General features: G+C 42.7%; 1 protein-coding gene across 1 annotated transcript; it reads left to right on the top strand.

Moving 5' to 3' along the window:
- The first annotated feature begins 425 nt into the window (after positions 1–425).
- MRPS35 (mitochondrial ribosomal protein S35) lies at positions 426–26,047 on the top strand. The gene is made up of 8 exons (XM_079975413.1): positions 426–591; positions 2,345–2,397; positions 3,007–3,174; positions 5,416–5,476; positions 6,985–7,124; positions 11,474–11,583; positions 15,395–15,464; positions 25,648–26,047. The coding sequence occupies exons 1-8, from the start codon at positions 456–458 to the stop codon at positions 25,924–25,926; spliced, it is 1,017 nt and encodes a 338-aa protein (XP_079831539.1). The 5' UTR covers positions 426–455; the 3' UTR covers positions 25,927–26,047.
- The last annotated feature ends 256 nt before the right edge of the window (positions 26,048–26,303 follow it).

Here is a 26,303-nt window from a genome sequence, read left to right as displayed (position 1 = left end):
CCTGGTGGGGCCTGGAGTCCCACGGGCAGCCCTGGAGCAGCCCCGCCGCCCTCAGGCCTCCTGCCAAGGCTTCCCTTGGCGTTTGGGGTTTTCTGTGGCTATGTATTTTGCTTTCTCACTTTGTATTTTTATGCTGTGACCCGCCCCCCCCCCCCGATCTCCGGATGAAGGGGGTTCTACAAATCAAATCAATTCATCAATAAAATTATTCTCTATTTTATTCCTACCCCGCCCTTTAGAAATATATGAGGGGGGAAACCCCCCATCCTTCAACGAATTAAAGCTATTTTCCTATGAAAAACCTACAATCCTAACCGCGGCGACAGGCGCCTCAGAGAAGGAGGGAAAACGGCCCAGACGCCACAAACGCGCATGCGCCGCTCCAGCCCCGAGCCGCCGGAAGAGGAAGGAGAAGCGCCAGCGCCGGAAATCGACGTCACGACTCCGGCGCGAAAATGGCGGCCGCCTGCGGAGGCGCTTCAGCGTTGGGCGCGCTGCTGCTGCTGCTGCGAGGCCGCCTTCTCCGGACGAGCCGGAGCTACTCCGCTGGCTACTCGGCCGCTCGGCCGGCGGCCGGCGGGCGCGGCAAAGGTACTGCCGGGGCGGCCAGGCCCTCCCTCCCTGGCGGAAAGCCCCGAGGGGCTGGGAAGCGAGGGGCAGCTCCGCGGGGGCGCTGCGACGGGAGAAGCCGCCGGGCGGGACGGGGCAAGGGAGCGGCGCAGATCCGGCGCCTTTCAGGAGGGCTTTGTTTCCCTGGAAGTGGGGCGCGGGGGCTGCGAGAGGAAGACGCTTGCTGCCCTCTTGAAGCAGCAGCAGCAGCAGCAGCAAAGAACAACGGCCGCAAAACCTCAAGGCCGCCTCTCCCCTCATGAACCCACCCTCAGATCGTACCCCCTCCTTGAGGGGTCCAGAGGGTAGCAAGACGAGGACGGGGCCTTCTCTGCAGTGGCTCCCCGTCTGTGGGAAGCTCTCCCCAGGGAAGTTCGCCTTCATTATACACCTTGAGGCGCCAGGCAAAAACGTTCCTTTTTCACCAGGCCCTGGGCTCATTAAACAATTTGTTCCCGTTTGCAACTGGGGGGGGGGGGGTATTGTTTTTGTTGTTGTCGTCATGCCTTAGACTTGGGTGTTTTTATTCTGTAAACTGCTCTGTCATCCTCTGATGAAGGGCGGTATAGAAATTTAATAAACAAACATAAATTTCACTAGCAAAACTTGTCCACCGTTAAAAGGAAATAAGTGTCTCTGAAATTGATGTGATTTATTTCAGAACTAAGGGGAATTGAGACTTACTGAGTAGGAATGTGGGTTCTTGAAGGGTCAGCAATAGTGAATAGGTTTTTAAAAATACCTTTAAAGGAGACTAGATGGAATCTAGTGGGAGAGAATTCCAAGCAGAAAGGGCTGAAGTATAAGATCTAGAAAAAGACTAGAAGCAGTTGCATAAGGAAAACCAGAACTAAGAAATGGCAAGCCTGTGAAAGGGCATAAGAGCCTTCCAAATCCTGCATCCTGTTGCAACTTTCAGAAATCTACTACTCAGAGAATACTGCCTTGAAATGAAGGTTTCAATTACTCACCATGGTAAAGCTATTATAGTAGACTTAACCAAATTAAATCTGTGCCTCCCTATCTGCTATGAAGGGTTTTTTATGCTGATGGTTTAAGTATTACCGTATTTTTATAAGACACACCTTTTCACTCCTAAAAAGTAAGGGGAAATGTGTGTGCATCTTAGGGAGCAAATGCAGGGGGGAGGCATGCAGGAAAAGCCCCCAAGAGCTGCACACAAGCTCCATGCGGCTCTTGCGGGCTTTTCCCCAGGAGGAAGAAGGGACTGACGCGGCCAGTCAGTCCCTTCTCCCTCCTCGTAGAAAAGCCCTTAAAGGGTGTGCGGCTCCTGTGGGCTTTTGCAGGGGTATTGCCATAGCCGCGTGCAGCCCCTCCAGCTGGGAGAGGCTGCACATGGCTATGGGAGAAGCCAAGACAGCGAGCAGGATGGATCCCGCTCGCTGTCTTGGCTTCTTTGCTCTTTGGGGCTGCGGGGGGGGGGGGGACCCCGGGCTTCCCCTGGCAGCCCCAGAAGCTCTGGGAGAAGCGGACAGGCTGTGTGCAGCCTGTCCGCTGCTCTTTGGGGGTGGGGGAAATAAGTTTTTTTTTCTTGATTTCCCCCTCTAAAAACTAGGTGCGCCTTATGGTCCGTGCGCCTTATGGAGCGAAAAATACGGTAATTAAACCATAAGATTCTCTTTTCCAGCCTGTTATTTGAATAATAGAATTTGCACATATGCAGTAATATTAAATAAAATAATATATTTTTCTGAAATATTATTTTCCATTATAGGTGCATTGGTACAAAGAGGAAGGACCTCACAAAATGATAAATACCGGAGAGAGGTAAGAAACTCAGGATGCATGTGGATTATATTTTAAGCCTATTGGATCTTATTCTGTTTCAACATACTGACATCTGTCATTTCTTCCAAATCTGTAACCCTGAAATTAAAACTCTATGAAAGAACTAGGATTCTCCCAAGCGCAGGTTTAACTATGTAGTGTTGTGTTTATTGTAGGCTTCCACCTACTAAGCAAGCACTTTTAAGTGTTAGTTACATGTGATATACCACAATTACAAAATTAAATCATTAAGTAATTCAGAAAAGGCCCTCCAGAAAACAGTTTATATCAGTTCTTATTCAGCTACAGCCAAATAAATACTATAAATGAATTTTTGGCCTTGTGAATTGCTTTGTCCTTGCTAATAAGTTAGGTTGAGAGCTAGAAACTAGTCCAAGTCCATGCTTTGACCTTTATGGCTCAACAGGGATTTGAGCCAGGATTAATCCAGTTGGAGTCTAAAACTCATGTGTCATATTATATGACTCATATAAGGGGGGTGTGAGAACATCTGTCTCGAAAAACTGATCGATGTTAAAGCATATCTTGTCATAAAAAATAGAATTGTCTCACATTTTAAACTTTATTTTTGTTTGAAATTTGCATTAGACTGCAACTCCCAGAACTGAGAAGATGGAGGTTGATCAGGATTGGACTAGTGTGTACCCTGTTGCAGCTGCTTTTAAACCTTCCTGTGTGCCCCTTCCTCTTCGAATGGGCTACCCAGTGAAAAGGGGTGTACCTCCAGTAAAAGAAGGGAACTTGGAACTCTTAAAGGTACAGTTGTATCCTGCTATTTCAAAGACACTGTTTTTTTCAGTGTAGAATGTAGTTGAAGAAAACAGATATACAGTATAGTGGTCTTGCCCTTTCATCACAAGTTATTTATATATAATTTTTTATATATACTGCTAATAAAAAAACAAATCAGAACAGTTCCCAACAATTGTATGTAAAACCGTGCCATGAAAGTTATTAAAAAGTTAAAATCAGAAGTTAACTAATTACTGTGGAAGGGTGTACTCTTAATTGTCTGCATAAGCCTGATGGAGTAGAAACAGGTGTTTTAAAGTTGAAACAGAAGGCACCTACCATAGTACTTGACTGATGACACTAAAGTCTGTTTCTTGTCGTCAAATGAGTCTTTCCAGCTTGGGGAATGACCAACAGTGTTCCTGCAGATGATGTCAGTAATTGAGATACCCTGGACCTTAGTTGTTTAAGACTTGCAAATTAGTGCAAGGACCCTGAACCTGTCTCGGTAGTTGATGGGTAGATAGTGCAGATGCTTCAACAATTTTCTTAACCAGATGCCCCCATCAGCAAACTGACCACAACATTCAACACCAGCTGGAGCTTCTCGACCCAAGCCCAAGGACAATCTCACATAGAGCGCATTGCAGTAATCCAGCCTTGAGGTTACCAATGCATGGTAACCAGTGGTCAAGCTATACCCGGTGGACCAGATGAAATTGGTAAAAGGCACTCCTAGTCACAGAGGATACTTGGGTCTCTATTGACAGATGTTTCCAGGAATACCTCCAAGCTATGCACTTGCTCCTTCAGAGGAAGTGCAACCCCATCCAGAACAGGCCGAACAGGTAACTGTCATGCCTGTCTCCCAAACGTAGGAACAATGCACCCAAAGAGCCTCCATTTTCCAAGGATTTGTGCCCAGTTTAGTGGTCAAACTATTTTCAGACACCCAATTCTGAGCTTTAACAGTCTCTCATGGTTCATATGTTATGGAGAAGTAGAGCATACTGCTGACACCTTGCTCTAAAATTCCTAATGACCACACAATATAGATGTCAAATTGCACTATGGAAAGGATAGTACCCTGTGGAACCCCATAGCACAATTGCTAGGGTTTGAGGAGCACTTACCCAGTGCTACTCTCTGAACACACCCCTGAAAATACAAAAGCACTGTAATATGGTGCATTCAGAACCCATCTCACTAAATTGGATCAGGAGGATGCCATGATCAGTGATATCAAAAGCTACTGACAGATCGAGCAGAAGTAAGTCACATTTCCCCATCCCTGTACCATTGAAGCGTGCAATCACCACAGCATTTAACTGAAATGGACTCCATATATCTTTTCCTGAGGCTACGAGCCTTTACAGCAAGAGAGATTATTCCCTGCCGCAGTTGCATAATGTTAAGTGCCTTTTTTAATAAATATTTATCAGGGTTTCCAAATTAATACAAAGAAGGGGAAAAAAGAAAAAAGAAGAAACAAAAACAAAAAGTAACAAAAATACAAAGATACAAAATTAAAAAACAATTAAAACAAATATAGTTTCGCATAATGTTAAGTGCCTTGTAACAGAAAGCTTCGCTCATTTCCTTTGCTTTCCTATTTTAATCTTCTTTCAAAAGGACTCTAAATAGTTTACTTTAATATTGGTATAAAGCTGTTATTCAATAATGTCAAGGGGGGTACTGCAATGCCACCCCACAAATACATACTCTGTCTTGGACTGCTATGCCCTCAGATTTCTATAGTTGAACCATTCCATCTGTTCAAAACAGCTGAACCTATTCTATTTTCAAGGGAAAATTCTGTTGTTTTTTTCCATATCCGTATTGGACTTTTATACCTTCTGACCAATGCTCAGTCCTTGGGGAAAAAAGCAAGTTGTGTTAACTGTGCTTTTACATATAAATTAACTGTTGTACAGTGGTACCTCGGGTTACATATGCTTCAGGTTACATACGCTTCAGGTTACAGACTCCACTAACCCAGAAATAGTGCTTCAGGTTAAGAACTTTGCTTCAGGATGAGAACAGAAATCATGCTCCGGCAGCGCGGCAGCAGCAGGAGTCCTCATTAGCTAAAGTGGTGCTTCAGGTTAAGAACAGTTTCAGGTTAAGTACAGACCTCTGGAACGAATTAAGTACTTTACTTAAGTATTTTACTTACTGCTTAGCGATACTGAATGAATCCTTTGTCCTCATTAGATGTTTTACATTATGTATTAGATTTAGACTATGAGTTACATCTTGTTTCAGATCCCCAATTTTTTGCATCTGACACCAGTTGCCATCAGGAAGCACTGTGCTGCTCTTAAAGGTAAGTTTCAGATCTCTTTCATTGATTAAAAAATAGGTGGAAGGCAATGCTAGCAGGCTATTCTTTGTTCTCAGCACTTGACTTTTATTAAAAAAAAGAGGTGAGGGTCGGGAATTTGTAAACAGCTATGCATCTGATTGGCATATTCACATCATATTCCACTTTAATTACTTGGAAAGGGATGAAGTTCTAAAACCCCAAGGTGGTTGTCACCAATGGAAGCGAAAGCTTTCAAAAGACTTAATATGGAGTCCAAATGGCCAAAATATTGGGAAATTTTGGAACAAGAGGGAGACACATTGAAATTGCAGAGTTTTGAGAAACTAAAAAACAAAGTGCGAGACTGGCTTCATTATTATCAGATAATGGAGGCTTATAAACTGGACAAGAAAATTGGATTCCAGGTGGAAAAATCGAAATTAGAAACAGAATTGTTAGAACCTAAAACTAAGATTTTGTCAAAGATGTATAACTTGCTGTTGAAATGGAACACTCAGGATGAAAGGGTGAAGTCTGCTATGATTAAATGGGCACAAGATGTTGGACATAATATTATGTTTGCTGACTGGGAACAGTTATGGACCACCAGTTTGAAATTTACGGCATGCAATGCCTTAAGAGAGAATATTATGAAAATGATTTACAGGTGGTACATGACCCCAGTCAAGCTTGCAAAAATTTATAATTTGCCCGATAATAAATGTTGGAAATGTAAAGAGACTGAAGGTACATTCTTTCACCTTTGGTGGACGTGCCCAAGGATTAAGGCTTTCTGGGAAATGATCTATAATGAAATGAAAAAGCTATTTAAATATACCTTCCCTAAGAAACCAGAGGCCTTTCTCCTGGGCATGGTTGGCCAATTGGTGCCAAAGAAGGATAGAACTTTCTTTATGTATGCGACAACAGCAGCAAGAATACTCATTGCAAAGTATTGGAAGACCCAAGATTTACCCACTCTGGAAGAATGGCAGATGAAGATGATCGACTATATGGGACTAGCAGAAATGACTGGCAGAATCCGAGACCAGGGAAAAGAGTCAGCGGAAGAAGACTGGAAGAAATTTAAAGACTATTTGCAGAAATATTACAAAATTAATGAATGTTAGAATGATGCTGGACAGAAATTAAGCGGTTACCAGCTGTAATGTAAAGGTTGAGCAATAAGTTATAATAAGTTATAAATAAGTTATAATAAGGATTTGTTGAGTTAAGAATTTGAATTGGAATACAAAAGGGGGAGGTGAGAGGAGGTCTGGGAAATAAGTTAACAGAAATGAGTAATGGAAATTATATTTGTTTTAATTGTGTGTTTTTCTGCTTTTGTATTTTTGTATTTTTGTGTTTTTATTATTTTTTGTGTATGTTTATTTTTTTGTACTAATTGGAAACTATAATAAATACCATTAAAAAAAAAAGGAAAGGGATGAAGTTCTTAATACATGTTTCTCAAAGTAGCTATTGCCAGATTGATTGCTGTGATCTTGCTCCCACTGCTCACTTTTCAGACTTCTGCACAGAGTGGCCAGCTGATGTTGATAATGATGAGAAATGTATGCAGCACTTTCCTATTGAAGTTGACACAGTAGATTACATTTCAGCAGGCCCATCTGTTCGCAATCCTAAAGCAAGAGTGGTGACCCTAACAGTAAGTAAACTACAGAAGTAACTTCATTTTTAACATAGGGCTCTTAAAACAAGTTCATTTGGTTTGATTACAAAGCAGGCAGAAATTAAACTTGCTGTTACTGCAAGACAAGGTACAAGAACTGTTTGCACTGATGAAGCAATTAACTTAAGAAATGAAGAACCACCCATTAGAAATTGCTTCATTTCTTGGCACAAAATCCAGTAACATCTCATGGTATTTGATTTAAGTGCTGTAAGCTAATGGTCAGGTTAGATGCCTATTTTGAATATAGAACAAAGCATTAGGAGAGAGAGAGAATGAATCTATAAGGCCATATTTTTTCCAGCCATTTTTGTGTGTGAGGTCATTCATTTAATATTGTCCCATCAGTATTCAAGATACTGCAGAAGCAGAAATGACTTTGCCCAAGCCACTTAATATAAGTCATCTTCCTGTGTTCCAGAGTCAAACTATTGCACCATCTAGCTTAGTTTATCCACACTGACTGCCAGGCTTTCTCCAGGTTCCAAACAGGATGCCTTCCCAGCCTGGAGATGATGAATACTGAACATGGGACCTTTAGTTTGCAAGGAAGATACACTGCCACCACGCTGGCCCTTCCCCACTTAAAACCTAAAGCAGAGAAAATAAGGGTTGGTGGAGGCTAGGATTTGAGAAACTTGGAGCACATTTTGCTTTTGTAAAAAAAAGCCATTTCATTTGCATTTTCAGTCCTCTCTAAAATCACTTTGTAAGGTAGATGGCAGTATTTGTATGACAAGATACTGCTAAAATCATGTCCTACAATCCAAGCCAATGTTTTACTTTATGCAGATAACAGACTGTATAAAAACCATGTACTTTTTTTTAAGAGGTATATTTCGAAACAGGCTGCATATAATGTTGATTATTAAACATGCAGCAACCTGCCATATGGCTTTTCCTAGCACTTATAATCAAATGAGACGTGATTGTCCTTCTTCTGGTGGTGTCCTGTTAATCCTTTGTCAACATAATCTGCCGGGAGGAATGGGACAGGGAGAGGTTTGAAGGTGAAAAGCAGATGGTATTGAGACTGTTTTGAATGGGGGCTACAGCACAGTTCTCGCTGGACTGATGAAGCTGTGTCGGCTATACCATTTCAAATTGCATGTGGGATTTGCATGAAGGAATGCTCCATACAAAAACAAACCCCTCCCTGTGCATTTAAAAAAGCTTGTATGGAACAAAGTATCTAGTCTAGCCTTCCCTCTGATATGCTTGTCTTTTATGGCAGAGTGTGTTTAGAATGGAGAAGTGTGCCCCCACCCTGCTCAAGTGATAGGGCTCAGTTTCCCAGCCATGTGTTTGCCACTCCAGTGAGACCTTGGTGACTTGGGAGGATCTGTGTACATCTAGTGTGTTGCAAAATTGCCATGACAGAATCTGTAACGTTCAAATGTTCAGAAAATGGATTTATTTAAATATTTAACATGGTCTACAAAAGGGACGCGAGTGGTGCTGTGGGTTAAACCACAGAGCCTAGGACTTGCAGATCAGAAGGTCAGTGGTTTGAATCCCTAAGCATTAAAATATCACACCTAAGCATTAAAATATCACACCTAAGCATTAAAATATCACACCAAAATATGGTATGTGCATTAACTGCACCATTTTTCATAAGATGTAGCACATTGTGAGCCTGTCACCTGAATCTTGGGAGTAAATCACAGTAAACCGAGCCGGGGTCAGGAGGAAAGATGTGAACATGAAGCCTCACAGAAACTAAACTTCACTAACTTAAATTTACTTGGCAGATTGGTTAAAAAGAAGGTAAAATTCTTCAATCATTGGGCAGCCCAATTTGACTTGCTTTTGATAGAACACAGTAAGTGCAGGTGGCGCTGTGGGTTAAACCACAGAGCCTAGGACTTGCCGATCAGAAGGTCGCCGGTTCAAATCCCTGCGATGGGGTGAGCTCCCGTTGCTCAGTCCCTGCTTCTGCCAACCTAGCAGTTCAAAAGCACATCAAAGTACCTTCCCGGCGGGAAGGTAAACGGCTTTTCCGTGCGCTGTTCTGGTTCGCCAGAAGCAGCTTGGTCATGCTGGCCACATGACCAGGAAGCTGTACGCTGGCTCCCTCGGTCAATAAAGCTAGATGAGCGCTGGCAACCCCAGAGTCGGTCACGACTGGACCTAATGGTCAGGGGTCCCTTTACCTTTACCTTTTATGGTCTACAAAATAGCAAACCATCAAATCCTAAATGCATAACCAAATAAAAAGACACATGATACCATCAGTCAGTAAACTGGCCCATTACATTCAACCTCAGCAAGGGCAAGTAAACTGGAGCAGCTAAAAAAAACACCTTCAAAAACTTAAGAGTTCTCAAAATTTTCAGGAAGGGGGAATCTTTTTCTGAAGCACCAGCAGGGAAGAGGTAGAATTAACTTAACAGGAGGAAGTTCAAGATACCTGGTGTCAGTATTAAAAAGCTCTTACACACACAAATACACATAAAATTTCAAAGAACAAGTGGACTTGCAGCAAGAGCCCAAAGAAAATCTTTAATTTACACACACATTCATATGAGGGAAGACAGTCCTTTAAGTTTTCCAAGACAATCTAAGGCAGTGGTAACTAACTCTTCTCGGCTCATAAGATTTGCAGATGACACCAAACTAGCTACTGCCACAGAAGATAGAATCTGGATTCAAGTTGACCTGAACAGATTGGAAAACTAGGCCAACAAAATGGATTTCAATAGGGACAAATGTAAGGTTCTGCACTTAGGCAGGAAGAACCAGGTGCACAAATACAGTATAAGATGAAGGACATTTGGCTAACTAGCAGTACATGTGAAAAGGATTTAGGGGTCCTGGTGGGCCACAAGCTTCACATGAGTCAGTAGTGTGATGCAGCAGCAAACATGTGAATGCTATTCTAGGCTGCATCAAGAGAAGTCTGGTGTCCAGATCAAGGGAAGGATTAGTACCACTATTCTGCCATGGTCAGACCTCACCTAGACTCCTGCGTCCAGTTCTGGGTGCCACAATTTAAGAGAGATATTCACAAGCTGGAATGTGTGCAGAGGAAGGTGACCAAGCTGATCATGGGTCTGGAAACCAAGCCTTATGAGGAATGGTTGAGGGAGTTGGGTTGCTGCAACCTTTCTTCATAGATCATTTTGGTTGCCCTTTTCTGAACCTTTTCCTACCCTCTATCTATACACCTGTTGACACTCAAAAGACTCTCACACTCGTGAGACAGGACTTGTGGTCTTACTTAGCATAGAACCTAACGAAATGGTAGAATTCTGAATAGTACTACTTCAAACCACAGAGGTGGCAAGGAGCCTCATTTTTTAAAGCACCTGAAATAAAAAAGTTCCCTGAGTGTAGTAAACTGGTACTTTGGGAGAAGGCTGGGGTAATGTGTCTTCCTGATGTAGTAGTTTACTACATTCAGGGAACTTTTTATCTAGGGAAGCATTCAAAAATATTATTTTCCCCTGCTCATACTTTCTCTTTGAAGTGGTAGTGTTCTGAATTCTTCTGTGTAGCAAGTTTCTTTAGTCTTAACACAATATAGCAAACTAAAATTGCACCTGAGCACTACTTTGAGCTTTTGTTAGTTTAACATGTTCTTAATCCTTTGCTTGAAGATAGTTCTTACACTGAGCAGCTCAAGTCTGTTTTGAGTCACAAAATTTAATTTGTTCTCTTTGTGAGAGACAGTTAGGATTTTCTTCCTAGCACTTGGCTTTTTAAAAGCCTCTTAGTGCTCTTTCTGAGACTTTCATCCCTTGGTTTTTCAACCCTTAAATATAATATTTGCTTTTTCCATTAAGATTCTTTACTGGCCTTGTTTCTGCTGATTGAGAAATAGTAGAATGAGATCCAAATTTTCCCGTAGCTTATTTCTAAGGATTGTGTAGTACCTCATGCTGAGGTACTGCATGTCAGCATAGTCTCAACTCTGATTTTCAAAAAGGAAAGCAATGGCTGTAATAACGTGCTATAAAATATATCGAGGTGCCTGAATAAGGTTTCCAGTGACCTGGGTCAAGGTGTTACTGCTGTGCTTAGCCTTGTGCATAGTGCCAGGACTAGCAAAATCAGAATAAATGATGAAATTAAACAGATGCCAGTCTCCTGGTTCTGTGCTCAACTTTTGAGGACTTCAATCTAAAAGACACCTGTGATGTATTTTTGTGTGTGTGTGGTTTGCATGAAGTCACCTGTTTGAGCTTGGGGCTAATATTAGCGACCTGCAAAACTGAATGCAGCAACATCATGTTTTATGTGCAATAACTCATTGACCTTTCTTTTCTACCCTGGGGGATTGAACTTGCTATCAACTTGCTAAGAGACTGATTTCTCTCCAGGTTAAACTTTCAAGCCTCAACTTGGATGATCATGCAAAGAAGAAGCTCATTAAACTTGTAGGAGAGAGGTACTGCAAGGGCACAGATACCCTTACCATTACAACAGACAGGTATCGTAACATGAGAAAATTGTCTAATGTGGGTCATATGTAAGATAGTCAGGACCCTAGCTGCTAATATCCATTTCTGTCCAACTTACTGGTTAACTACTACAAGGACTCAAAAAATATTGTGCCATATTACAAAGATCCTTGGTTATAATGACTCTTCTACTCTAATCTGGCAAAGGCTTTAGCTATCTTTGTTAGACCTCATTTCTCCCATTTCTTGCTTCAAAATGCAAATAAATTAATATGATTGAAATAAGTTTGTGTCCAAAGGTCAACACATTTTGGAAGCTTGTTTGTGAGTGAACTAAAGTGCAGTTGTTTGTCTTGCTTCTTATGTTACTCCTCCGCTCCCTGTGCTATTCAGGAGAGGGCCTCCTGTGGATATGTTCTCATTAGGAGGTCTGTTCTGCTTGCAGTAGGAGAGGGACCTTTAGCGTGGCAGCAGCTCCCCTTTGGAACTTCCTCCCCTTACACATGAGATAGGCACCACCTCTGTTGTCTTTTGGGCACCTTCTGGAGATCTCTTTTCAAAGTGAATATTTTCAGTGAAGATTATCCTATCCTATACAGTCATGGGGGAAAGTATTTGATTCCCCCGCTAAATTTGCCCGTTTGCCCTCTGACGAAGAAATGACCAGTCCATAATTTTAATGGTAGGTTTATTGTAGCTGTGAGAGACAGGATAACAATAGGAAAAAACCCAGAAGACAAAAGTCTGAGATTGATGTGCATTATAATGAGTGAAATAAGTATTTGATCCCCTATCAACCAGCCAGATGTCAGGCTACCTGATATCTCCACTGTATGTAACAAGCTGAGATTAGAAGCACCTGCTTCTAGGGAGAGGTTTTACCTGTAATCCCAGCTCCTTACAGTACCTGTACAAAAGACACCTGTCAATGATCTCAGGGCAGCTGGGACCATATTCTTCTTCTTATTATTCTTATTCTTATTAATATTTTATTATATTTTTATTAGTTTTCAAATACAAAAACAAATTTATACATTCCATACATCTTAATTACATCTTCTCTTTTTTGACTTCTCTCAATTTGTCTGCCATTCCTTCCTATTGTTACTTTTTACACATTTCTGCCCTTTTAACCCTTTCCCCTCACAGAGCTTCCTTAAAGCTTACAAACGTAATTTTATTATCACTCAGTTTTTGCATATAGTGGGTAAACTTTTCCCAATCTTCTGTAAATCTTTGATCTCGTCGATTCCGGATCCTTCCTGTCATTCTGTCCAGTTCTGCATAATCCATCATTTTAGTTCTCCATTCTTCTATCGTAGGTAATTCCTCCTGTTTCCATTTCTGGGCCATCAATATTCTTGCTGCTGTCACTGCATATAAAAATAACTTCTTTTCTTTCTTATTTATCTCATTACCTGTAATGCCTAGTAAAAATGCTTCTGGTTTCTTAACAAATGTATATTTCAACATTTTCTTCAATTCATTATAAATCATTTCCCAAAAGCATTTTACCTTCTTACATTCCCACCACATACGAAAAAAGGTACCTTCTTTTTCTTTACATTTCCAACATTTGTTACTTATCTTATACATTTTTGCTAACTTCTCAGGTGTTACATACCATCGGTACATCATTTTCATAACATTTTCTTTTATAACTGTGCATGCAGTGAATCTTAAACCTTCTTTCCAAAGTCTTTCCCAATCCTCCATTTGTATATTATGCCCTATATCTTTGGCCCAGTCAATCATAACTGATTTTACCTCCTCATCCTTCGTACACCATTCCAGTAATATCTTATACATTTTTGCTAAATTCTTATAGTCATTATTCAATATTTCTGTCTGAAATTTTGATTCTTTGTAGCTGGGACCATATTCACCATGAAAACAGCTGTTTTCATTTTCAAAACAGCTGTCCCCTTGCTCAAGACAGCACACATACAGACCCATCTGCAGTTTGCCAATGCACATCTGAACGACCCAGAGGAGAACTGGGTGAAAGTGTTGTGTTCAGATGAGACCAAAATCGAGCTCTTTGTCATCAACTCAACTCTCCGTGTTTGGAGGAGGAGGAATGCTGCCTCCAACCCCAAGAACACCATCATCAAACATGGAGAGAACTCCATCAAACATGGAAGGGGACATATTATGCTTTGGGGTGTTTTTCTGCTAAGGGGACAGGGCACCTTCACCGCATCAAAGGGACGATGGACAGGACCATGTATCATCAAATCTTGGGTGCGCACCTCCTTCCCTCAGCCAGGGCCTTGAAAATGGGTCGATGATGGGTATTCCAGCATGACAGTGACCCAAAACACACAGCCAAGGCAACAAAGGAGTGGCTCAAGAAGAAGCACATTAAGGTCCTGGAGTGGCCTAGCCAGTCTCCAGACCTTAATCCCATCAAAAATCTGTGGAGGGAGCTGAAGGTTTGAGTAGCTCAGCCTCAAAAACAGCCTCAAAATCTTACTGACTTGAGATCTGCAAAGAGGAGAGGGACAAAATACCTCCTGAGATGTGTGCAAACCTGGTGGCCACCTACAAGAAACGTCTAATCTCTGTAATTGCCAACAAGGGTTTTGCCACCAAGTGCTAAGTCATCTTTTGCAAAGGGATCAAATACTTATTTCACTCATTATAATGCACATCAATCTCAGACTTTTGTCTTCTGGGTTTCTGGGTTTTTTCCTATTGTTATTCTGTCTCTCACAGCTACAATAAACCTACCATTAAAATTATGGACTGGTCATTTCTTCGTCAGAGGGCAAATGGGCAAATTTAGCAGGGGAATCAAATACTTTCCCCCAACAGAGGGGAACAGAGGAACAACAGAGGTGGTGCCTATCTCATATGTAACGGGAGGAAGTTCCAAAGGGGAGCTGCTACCACGCTAAAGGTCCCTCTCTTCCTGCAAGCAGAACAGACCTCCTAATGAGAACATATCCACAGGAGAATCATAGAATCATAGAGTTGGAAGAGACCACAAGGGCCATCGAGTCCAACCCCCTGCCAAGTAGGAAACACCATCAGAGCACTCCTGACATATGGTTGTCAAGCCTCTGCTTAAAGACCTCCAAAGAAGGAGATTCCACCACACTCCTTGGCAGCAAATTCCACTGTCGAACAGCTCTTACTGTCAGGAAGTTCTTCCTAATGTTTAGGTGGAATCTTCTTTCTTGTAGTTTGGAGCCATTGCTCCGTGTCCGCTTCTCTGGAGCAGCAGAAAACAACCTTTCTCCCTCCTCTATGTGACATCCTTTTATATATTTGAACATGGCTATCATATCACCCCTTAACCTCCTCTTCTCCAGGCTAAACATGCCCAGCTCCCTTAGCCGTTCTTCATAAGGCATCGTTTCCAGGCCTTGGACCATTTTGGTTGCCCTCCTCTGGACACGTTCCAGTTTGTCAGTGTCCTTCTTGAACTGTGGTGCCCAGAACTGGACACAGTACTCCAGGTGAGGTCTGACCAGAGCAGAATACAGTGGCACTATTACTTCCCTTGATCTAGATGCTATACTCCTATTGATGCAGCCCAGAATTGCACTGGCTTTTTGAGCTGCCGCGTCTCCTCTCCTGAATAGCACAGGGACCGGAGGAGTAACATAAGAAGCAAGACACTGTATCTGTTTTAGATTTGACATTGTTTTTCTATATTACATTGTTTTAATATGTATTTTTATTGTTAAATCTCTTATTCATTGGAAGCAATTAATGAATAGTTCTTCAAACTATTCATTCTATAGTTTCAATTTATATTAAAAAAATGTAGAATTTTAAATCGTTAAATATTGGAGAGATTATACCAAAGACTTAGTTTTTCATATATTTCAGGTGTCCTTTAAGAAGACAAAATTATGACTATGGAGTGTACCTTCTGACAGTTTTATTCCATGAATCATGGGTAAGAATTGATGCATGACATTTGTGACAGCCAAGCTTGACTTAAAATGTGTAACATTTGTTTGATTAGATGTTGTTCACAAATAATATGGCTTATTTACATTGATGGTAGGGAGGAATTATTTGAACACCTATATTGATGTGCTTGTGTGTTGGGTGAAAGCTATTGTTTTCCACAGATGGTATGTTAATACAGTGAAAAAATTTATATCTTTTTCAAACATTGAGCAAAGTTCCATCTTACAGGTCCTCTTTTTTATGTGCACAGATCAGTACATGTTGAATGCACCAGAACTGAAATGGGGGCAAGAAAGGGCAGCTGCTCAGTTGTAGAGTGTTTGCTTTTCATGCAGGAAATCCCAGGTTCAGTCCCCTGTATCTCCAGGCTGGGCTGGGGAAGACTCTTGCCTGAAACCCTGGAGCCTCTGCCAGTCAATATAGACAATACTGAGGCCGATTGACAAATGGACTGTCTCAGTATACGGCAATTTCCTTTGAGTGGCCAACCTGTGGCCCTCAGCTGAATCAGCTTTCATCATTCCTGGCCAATGGCTACACTGGCTGGGGCTGGTGAGTCCAGCAATATCTGGAGGGTAGCAGACTAATGACCCCTGCAGTGGGGCTTCCTGTCAATTGAAAGCAGCCAGTGTCTGCTAATCAGGATTTGTTGTGCTTATTTCTGTCTGATATGCACAGATCTGAGGTAAGTGGTAAAGCAGTAGCTCTAGCTTAGTGTTGTACACGGACCATGAGTGAGCCAACGTCTTGGGCCTCTCTCTCTAAGTATAATACCTGCCTTGGTGGTCTACGGGATTACTACGGAAATCAGTGTGGAGTGCTTAGAGCACTAAGAAGAAAAATTATGGCTGTTTCAACAGACAATTTGCTTACCTAGTTTGTCAGATGAAATGATGGCTATTAGGGACATTTATGTTCCTGTGTTTGTCAACCTGGGAGTGGGCACATCCCCATCAGCCCCACCCTTAGTCTTTGTGCAGAGAATGGGACCATCTGTCATATGGAGCCTTCAAAGGTTTCCTCGCATCTTGGAAACCCCAATTATGCTGAGTCATGGGTTGTGTGGGAACCTTGGCATGCACGACTGAACAGGTCTATAGCATTCATGAAAATTAGTGGCGGGACATCTGTACTATGATGTCCTCAGTGCTACACAGTCACTAAATACATTTTAATCTGTTTAGGGCACTATGGAAAAGCTGAGGTAGGAAGACTCTTGATTCTGTTTCTTGCCCAGGTAAATCTCCTCAGCAATGGCCCACCTCTTCCCTCAATAGTGCTTCAGCGAAAGGGAGAAGAGATATGGGGACGAGGACGGTGACCTGAGGGAATAAATAGCAGCATATCAATGGAGCTCCAGTGTGTTGTGCCACTTAGTTGATATGGGGCTCGGGCTCTGGAAGTCCTGTCACTTTACATGAACAGTGTCTCCTGCCAGACACCCCAACACTCTTTCCTGCAGTACATTGAAGGAGAAAATAGGCTGTCTTTCAGTGCCAGCGTTTTAATTGTTGATCTTCTTACTAAGGTGCTCAGTATTGAGAAGTCCTGGGAAACGGTGTTAACTGATGTTAACTGTTTAACCATACTTCCTTCAACTGAGGAATTTTTAGAAACATAAACACTAATCCTTTAGTATTTTGAAAACCTATAAAGTTGGGTGAAGGTGAACTGTTCCCAATTCATAGGTGTCTGTAGCCATTCAGACACTGATTCTAAGTATGCTGGAAGCTCAAAGGGGTTATTAATTCCAGATGAACACATCTGTCCTTGACTCTAGCATTACTCAGTGATGGAAGACTTAGCCATATGATATTGCTTGTGTGAGTGCTTGGTGTGTATTGAATACACACAAGTCCCATACCCTTTTATTACCTTTCAACTTCCACATAAATACTTAATAACCTCGTCAGTTGTAATTGTCTTTGATTTCAATGAAAAATGCATGGCCTGCTGCAACACATTGGATTTTTTTTCCATGAACGGTTGATCCCTCAGAAGGAAGCGTGTTCAGTAGCATTTTTCGCAACTTCATACAAGTGTTTCTTAATCTTAATTCTTAATCTCTGAAATTTTAAAATGGCAGGGGGGAACTCATCCCTTGGTAAGGACATCAGTACTCTCAGTTTGTCAACAAAATAGGATTTAAACAGAATAATCTGAAAGCAAGTATGTTGGATAGGAGCATAGATAAATCCTTGATTTACGTAGCTATGAAACCTACTTTGTGATCTTGGGGTAAATTGGGGCCAAACTAGCCAAGACTGTAGGATATTTGTGATCAGATCTCCTATGGGTTTTCTTAAAGCTTGAAATCTATTTTGGGTGCCCAAATCAGATCAAACAGAGAGCAGAGTTAGCTCTTTTCCCCTGTGCTATTTTTCTGATCTAAAATCGCCTTTCACACCCAAAGCTGCTATCTATCCAAGGGTGGAAAGCATACAGGCTACCATAGAAAATCAGCATGTGAGTGAATCATAGAATCATAGAGATGGAAGAGACCACAAGGGCCATCGAGTCCAACCCCCTGCCAAGCAGGAAACACCATCAGAGCACTCCTGACATATGGTTGTCAAGCCTCTGCTTAAAGACCTCCAAAGAAGGAGACTCCACCACACTCCTTGGCAGCAAATTCCACTGTTGAACAGCTCTTACTGTCAGGAAGTTCTTCCTAATGTTTAAGTGGAATCTTCTTTCTTGTAGTTTGGAACCATTGCTCCGTGTCCGCTTCTCTGGAGCAGCAGAAAACAACCTTTCTCCCTCCTCTATGTGACATTCTTTTATATATTTGAACATGGCTATCATATCACCCCTTAACCTCCTCTACTCCAGGCTAAACATGCCCAACTCCCTTAGCCGTTCCTCATAAGGCATCGTTTCCAGGCCTTTGACCATTTTGGTTGCCCTCCTCTGGACACGTTCCAGTTTGTCAGTGTCCTTCTTGAACTGTGGTGCCCAGAACTGGACACAGTACTCCAGGTGAGGTCTGACCAGAGCAGAATACAGTGGCACTATTACTTCCCTTGATCTAGATGCAATACTCCTATTGATGCAGCCCAGAATTGCATCTTGTATTTGTGCCTCTCATTTTTTTTGCCCAAGTGCAATACTTTACATTTCTCCCTGTTAAAATTCATCTTGTTTGTTTTGGCCCAGTTCTCTAATCTGTCAAGGTCGTTTTGAAGTGTGATCCTGTCCTCTGGGGTGTTAGCCACCCCTCCCAGTTTGGTGTCATCTGCAAATTTGATCAGGATGCCCTTGAGTCCATCATCCATGTCGTTGATAAAGATGTTGAATAAGACCGGGCCCAAGACAGAACCCTGTGGCACCCCACTAGTCACTCTTCTCCAGAATGAAGAGGAACCATTGATGAGCACCCTTTGGGTTCGGTCAGACAGCCAGTTACAAATCCACTGAGTGGTAGCATAGTCAAGTCCGCATTTTACCAGCTTCTTTACAAGAATATCATGGGGCACCTTGTCAAATGCCTTGCTGAAATCAAGGTAGGCTACATCCACTGCATTCCCTTCATCTACCAGGCTTGTAATTTTGTCAAAAAACGAGATCAGGTTAGTCTGACATGACTTATTTTTCAGAAATCCATGCTGACTATTGGTGATCACAAGCATTCCTTTCTACGTCCTCACAGACTGTTTGCTTAATGATCTGCTCCAGTATCTTCCCTGGTATTGATGTCAGACTGACTGGGCGGTAATTATTTGGGTCCTCTCTTTCCCCCTTTTTAAAAATAGGGACAACATTTTCCCTCCAGTCTGCCGGGACTTTGCCTGTTCTCCAGGAATTCTCAAAGATGACTGCCAGTGGCTCTGAGATCACATCTGCCAGTTCTTTTAATACTGAGGCTGGCAGCAGCTTCTTCTAAGGCCAACCAGAGAGTTCATGGCAAGAGCAAGATCTGAATAGGGGAGTCACTTCCCGATTCACATCTTAGTTTCTGAGCCAGTGTAGTGCAGAAGAGAAAGGCGTGGATACAAACACAAGATGGTATCTAATATTACTGAGAAAGAAAACACAACAGTTTCAATTCAGACATAGATCTGGTAAGAATAGATTTAAGAATATGTAGGTGTAGTATCAAAGATCTAAGACAACATGATGCAATGGATAGAGCCTTTCCAACTTGTTCCTCTCCCATTGCTATTAGTTCTGGAAAGCTTTGTTAGATTAGTTTAAATGCTGTCCTTTACGATGGATGAATGACTAAAGAAATTAAACTTTTCTGGAGTCTATGGATTATCAATGATAGTTAAGTGGGAATAACAGAGAGAGAGGCTGCTGTGGATATTGGCTTTGTTTTTCATAGAACTGTAGAGCTGGAAGGGACTCTGAGAGTCATCTAGTCCAGCCTCCTGCAGTGCAAGAATCTCAACTGAAACATCCCTGACACTTTCTAATCTACACATCCTGGTGCTCAGTTCTGATGTGGCTGTAGGTGAAAGTGAAATACTTTCAAAAGATAGAAAGGTATTGCTGGGCAAGAACTGAGAAGATTTGGGTCCTTTTTCCAATCCTTTTAGTAAGCTATGTGTGTATTTTTATTTTTGTTTTCTGCGTACCTTGTGTTGTGCAGAATCTTTTCTGCAGCCACATGCTTCCCTTTGGTCTGAAGGGGGCTTTTGCATGCAGTCCGGTGAGCATCCTTGGAACTCTCTGCACAGTATAATTAATTAATTAATTAATTAATTAATTGAGCGGGATTGAGCGGCTGGTTGCCAAAAAACTCCAAGCACGCCTAGAGGATGCGGACCATTTGGATCCCTTCCAATCGGGATTCAGGCCTCACCATGGGACTGAAACTGCCTTGGTCGCGCTGGTTGATGATCTCCGGCAGGCTAGGGACAAAGGTGAGAGCTGTTTCCTAGTTCTGCTGGATCTCTCAGCGGCCTTTGACACCATCAACCATAACATCCTTCTGGACCGTCTAGAGGGGCTGGGAGCCGGGGGCACTGTTATATGGTGGTTCCGCTCCTTCCTCCTGGGCCGTGTCCAGAAAGTGGTGGCGGGGGATGAGTGTTCAGACCCCTGGGCTCTCACTTGTGGGGTGCCTCAGGGTTCCGTCCTCTCCCCCATAATATCTATATGAAGCCGCTGGGAGAGATCATCAGGAGGTTTGGGCTGGGTGTTCATCAGTATGCAGATGACACCCAGCTCTACCTCTCCTTTAAATCAGAACCAGTGAAGGCGGTGAAGGTCCTGTGTGAGTGCCTGGAGGCGGTTGGAGGATGGATGGCGACTAACAGATTGAGGTTGAATCCTGACAAGACAGAAGTACTGTTTCTGGGGGACAGGGGACGGGCGGGTGTGGGGGATTCCCTGGTCCTGAATGGGGCAACTGTGCCCCTGAAGGACCAGGTGCACAGCCTGGGAGTCATTTTGGACTCACAGCTGTCCATGGAGGCACAGGTTAATTCTGTGTCCAGGGCAGCTGTCTACCAGCTCCACCTGGTATGCAGGCTAAGACCCTACCTGCCCGCGGACTGTCTTGCCAGAGTGGTGCATGCTCTAGTTATCTCCCGCTTGGACTACTGCAACGTGCTCTACGTGGGGCTACCTTTGAAGGTGACCCGGAAACTGCAATTAATTCAGAATGCGGCAGCTAGACTGGTGACTGGGAGTGGCCGCCGGGACCACATAACACCTGTTCTGAGAGATCTGCATTCGCTCCCAGTACGGTTCCGAGCACAATTCAAAGTGTCGGTGCTGACCTTTAAAGCCCTAAACGGCCTCGGTCCTGAAGGAGCGTCTCCACCCCCATTGTTCAGCCCGGACACTGAGATCCAGCGCTGAGGGCCTTCTCAGTAGTGGCGCCTGCCCTGTGGAACGCCCTCCCAGCAGATGTCAAAGCAATAAACAACTATTTTACTTTTAAAAGACAACTGAAGGCAGCCCTCTTTAGGGAAGTTTTTAATGTTTGATGCTGTACTGTTTTTAATATTCAGTTGGAAGCCGCCCAGAGTGGCTGGGGAAACCCAGCCAGATGGGCGGGGTATAAATAATAAATTATTGTTATATTATTAATTAATTACAAAATTAGAAACAGGATTTCCAGTCCCATAGGTGGGACACATGTAGAAGCCCCCTTCATACTTGCATGTTCAACACAAAGTTTTGAAAGGAGGTGGTGTACTGAGGGACGGTGAAGAGGTGGGGCTTGTTTCCTTTTAACCTTACTCAGTTTAAATACCTGAAGAGGGCTGCAGTTTAATAATGAATCTGAAAAAATATGTGTTAAGGTGCTACTGTAACCATATATATCACCTTTCAGCTCTGTCACAATCTCTAAAGTGATGTACAACCTAAAAATAAAATAATCCAAAATAAAAACTCAGAACTTTAGCAAAGCAACATGGAAGCTATTAAAATGTAAAACCAGAAATGCTGCCAATGCCTGTGACACAAAACTCTACACTTCACATCTTAATCATGGTGCACCAAAGGCTTGGGAGAACATAGGAGTCTTAAATTTGCATTGAAATATAGGCACCAACAGTCATAGAGGGAATGGAATTCCTTCTGGAATTCCATTCCAGAGAGTCTGGGAGCTGCAATAAAAAAGACCTTGTCTTGACTTAGTATCCCTTTTACTTCTAAAGGGGGATGCCTCACCACATTCTTTATATACAGATAAGATCTTATGGAAGTTGGTATTCCTTCTAAAATGCCCCAGATTTCAGGCTATTTGGGGCTTTAGAAAGCAAAAACCAGCATTTTGACCTATGTTCGGAGATTGGCTGCTAGGGAAGATTTTTAGATGCTGGACAAATGTGATTGACTTTACAAAATTAACAGGCAGAGACATTTTGAACCTGCTGAAGGTTCTGAGCAATATGCAGATGCATCACTGAATAAAACATAGTATGACCTGATCATGATCAAAGCATGGAAAACTTTGAAAGGATCAAGTTTTCTCTGGGACAGCAATAGTACAGCTAGAAAAGATAAATCAGGCCATGTATGCTGCTGCTCAGCAACCCACAATAAGTCCAGATCTGAAAGAACTCCCTCCCCTCAAGCTGCATACCTGATCTTTTCGAATACTTGCAACTTCATCCATAGTAGACTGAAAGCAAATTCCACATAACCTAATAATAGTATGACTACCTTGTCTGGTTTGAGCTTCAGTTCACTGGTCCCCAGCCAGACTGTTAGAGATTCCAGGCGCCAGTATTATCCCCTGCCTTATCTGGGTTAGATGGAAAAGAAAGAGAATTGGATGTCATTGGCATACTAATGAGACCTCACTCCAAACCTCCAAATGACCTTGCTTGCAGTCTCAAGTAGATCTGCCTTCCCCAAGCTGATATCCTCCACCAGCTTTGGACTACAGATCACAGCATCCTTAACCATTGGCCCTGCTAGGCAGAGTTAATGGGAGTTGTAGTCCAAAATGTCTGGTGGGCACCTGGTTGGGGAAAAGTGATGTTAAACTATGTTGGGGAAAAGATGAAACTGTGAAAACTTACAGCAACTGTGGCATGGAGTATCAAACAACCCTCCCAAAGTTGCTTGCTAGATAAAAATGAAGTCACTAGAAAACAATGCCTCCAGTTCCAACAGCAGGGAAACTTGAAGCTGTCAAAAACAGGACAACAGACTTGCCTGTATGAGAGACTTACAGAGGAGCAGCTGGAACCACTCTAGGACAGTGTTAGATACTTCCTGATTTCAAGAAGTTAATAGCTAGGGCAGGTGCGGGCTTTCCTTGTCACGTGGGGCTACCTTTGAAGGTAACTTGGAAACTACAGCTAATCCAGAATGTGGCAGCTAGACTGGTGACTGGGAGTGGCTGCTGAGATCATATAACACTGCTCTTAAAGGATCTACATTGGCTCCCAGTATGTTTCTGAGCACAATCCAAAGTGTTGGTTCTGACCTTGAAAGCCCTAAACGGTCTCAGTCCTGTATACCTGAAGGAGCATCTCCACCCCCATCGTTCTGCCCGGACACTGAGGTCCAGCTCCAACGTCCTTCTGGCGGTTCCCTCACTGCGAGATGTGAGGTTACAGGGAATCAGGCAGAGGGCCTTCTCAGTAGTGGCACCCACCCTGTGGAACACCCATCAGATGTCAGGGAAATAAACAGCTACAGTGGACGCTCAGGTTGCGAACGTGATCCATGCAGGAAGCACGTTCGCAACCTGCAGCGCCGCATCTGGGCATGCACAGGTTGTGATTCAGCACTTATGCTCAAAGCACGATTTAGAGCTTTGCGCAAGCGCCGAAACCTGGAAGTAACCTGTTCCGGTACTCCGGGTTCAGCGCAGTGCACAACCCGAAATCGCGCAACCCAAAGCGTCTGTAACACAAGGTATGACACTATCTGACTTGTAGAAGACATCTGAAGGCAGCCCTGTATGGGAAATTTTTTATGTGTGATGTTTTATTATGTTTTTATATGTGTTCGAAGCCATGCTGTGTGACTGGGGCAACCCTGCTGGATCAGAACAGAGGCTCATCTAGTCCAGCTTCCTGTTTTCACAATGGCCCCACTTGAGTATTGGATGCTCGAAAGCAGGTCCTGTCTGGTAGTGCTGATATACAGGCTGCTCTTCTGTTATTTTGTCACGTTTTTATTCCACTCATCCTTCAAGAAGTTCCTTGTGTATGGCTGCTTCCAATTTAACATCCCAACAAACCTGTGAGATTAAACCAGGCTGGGAATGTGATTTGTTTGAAGTCACCCATTTGTCCTATGGCTGAATAGGAATTTGACTTCAGGTGACCCGTGGCTCCCAGCTGCTGCACCTCACATCAGCATCCTGTCGAGAAACCACGTTGGGCAGTGATAAGGGTTCCTGCAGAGCTTCCGTGTGGCTTTTGTTTTTTTCCCTTTTCTGCCATGTACTAATTCCCTGGAGAGTTCTTGTTGGATTCGTGCTGTGGCACTGAATTTCTCCATATGCCAAAACTTAAAGTGTTGATGGTTTGCTGCCACCCAGTGGCAAAACAAACATTACCCATTTGCAGAGATTACTAAATATGCCGCATGTTCTTAATGTACAGTGAATGGGTGCAGAATAGCAGAGATATTCTCAGATAGCTATCAGGTCATTGTCTTAGCTCTTCCTATAAAGTTGCATACTCGTGTAGGAAGTAACTATGTGCAAGCACAGTTCAAGGGTGTGGCCCACACATAGTGGTCATAATGGCTCCATGGAAAGCTTTTGACTTGAACATAGCTTTTCAATCTTTAATTGGTAATCTGCTAAGGCATTAGTTCGGGGGCTATGGGCATTAAGGTCATACCTAGTTTTGTGATGATTTTGGTTCTGGCATGTTCCTGCAGGTCAGAAGCAATGGCTGAAGGTTATTCTCAGCTATGTTTTAGAACTCCCCACTGAAGGCCCCACCAACAGCCTAATCTTTTATAATTGTAAGATATACATCTATCTTGAGCTGGGCTCAACTCAATATTAAGTTGAGAATGGGTGAGGAAATTTTAGCAATTTTCTGCTGTGAGCTGTTTTTGTTACCAACCCTTTGGAACAGGGTGGGATCTAAATTTAAAACAACAAAAAATTCAGTCGGTTAATGCATATTTGGTCAGTTGGCTGTTTCCAAGATAACTGATCAGTTAATTTTTCAGCTAATAAGTATGCTCTATTGAGATAGCTATAGATAGTTGTGATATGTTTAATGCATCTGTTTTTTCAGAAGGAAAACCTTCTGAAGTCCTTACCTAAATATAAGTGTGTGCAATGGTGTGGAGGCAGGATGCAGTAACAACTGAGTATACAAACACTTCCGTTTTGAAAAAGACCAATGGATTTTATCTCACTTTCAGGGAGTGCATCCCCTTTGTCTTTTTCTGTGAGAAACCCGTGTTTGGTTGTCATAGAATCCCTGCATTTTGCAAAGGATTCTAGAGTGCACACATTTCCACAGAGCCTTGACCAGGACTTTTACACCTCTGCACGAATGGAGTGTGCATCCTTTTGGCTGCACATCATGATTAATGGTCACACAAGAGAGCTTGTCTACCATTAATGCCCTTCTAAGTGAGAAACTTCTAAAAAGCTTCCAAGGAACACCAGGTTACCTGAATCGCTATTCCTAGAGCTACTGCTCTAGGCCACTGAGTACTATGACTGTGGTATTAAACTTAGTCCTTCACCCTTTCCACTAAAAACTTATTTTTCCTTTCAGAAAACAGAAGAGTGGGAAAAAGAAAAGACGGAGGCTGACATGGAGGAATACGTCTGGGAGAATAGCGCCTCTGAGAAGAATGCTTTGGAGACACTGGTTCGAATACGAGCAGGTGACAAAACTGAAGAAGTCAGTAGGCAGGAGCTTCTTGCCTCACCAAAAATTCTGGCCTACAGAAAGTCGGTGGTTGAATTGAAAAATGAAGGAGAAACAGATAAGAACCTTTCTGAGTATAAAAACTCTGTCAGGAGACTACTAAACATGAGTGAGTTGCAGTAAAGAGAACTCTTTCAGGCATCACAGGCCTATGAAGATGTACATCATAAAGTTCAGTGGATCTAATTTAAACCTTCATACTTTCAGCCTGCATTCCCTCCAAATAAAAAGACACTATCCCAGAGCACTGACCAGCTTGACCACAGTTACTCGTGTCTTCTCTTCTCCAGTAGTTAGATGTTCAAGGGATCAGCAGGATTGCATTCACCCTGCAAATAATCTGCAGTTGTGTAGCTTTCATGGAAGCCTTATTTCAGCCGTACATGTCTATAACTGCATAAAGAACATAGAATCAGAGAGCTGGAAGGGAACCTGAGGATCATCTAGTCCAACCCCCGGCAATGCAGGAATATGCAGCTGTTCCTTATGTGGATGGAACC

The sequence above is a fragment of the Podarcis cretensis genome (assembly GCF_951804945.1).
Source record: "Podarcis cretensis genome assembly, chromosome: 5".
Lineage (NCBI taxonomy): Eukaryota > Metazoa > Chordata > Lepidosauria > Squamata > Lacertidae > Podarcis > Podarcis cretensis.
This window is presented reverse-complemented; position numbering and strand designations above follow the sequence as displayed.

Coding starts and splice junctions, on each gene's coding strand:
- MRPS35 (XM_079975413.1), top strand. CDS start 456: ATGGCGGCCGCCTGCGGAGGCGCTTCAGCGTTGGGCGCGCTGCTGCTG. Junction 2,398..3,006: donor ATGATAAATACCGGAGAGAG/GTAAGAAACTCA, acceptor AATTTGCATTAG/ACTGCAACTCCCAGAACTGA. Junction 15,465..25,647: donor TTTTATTCCATGAATCATGG/GTAAGAATTGAT, acceptor TTTTCCTTTCAG/AAAACAGAAGAGTGGGAAAA.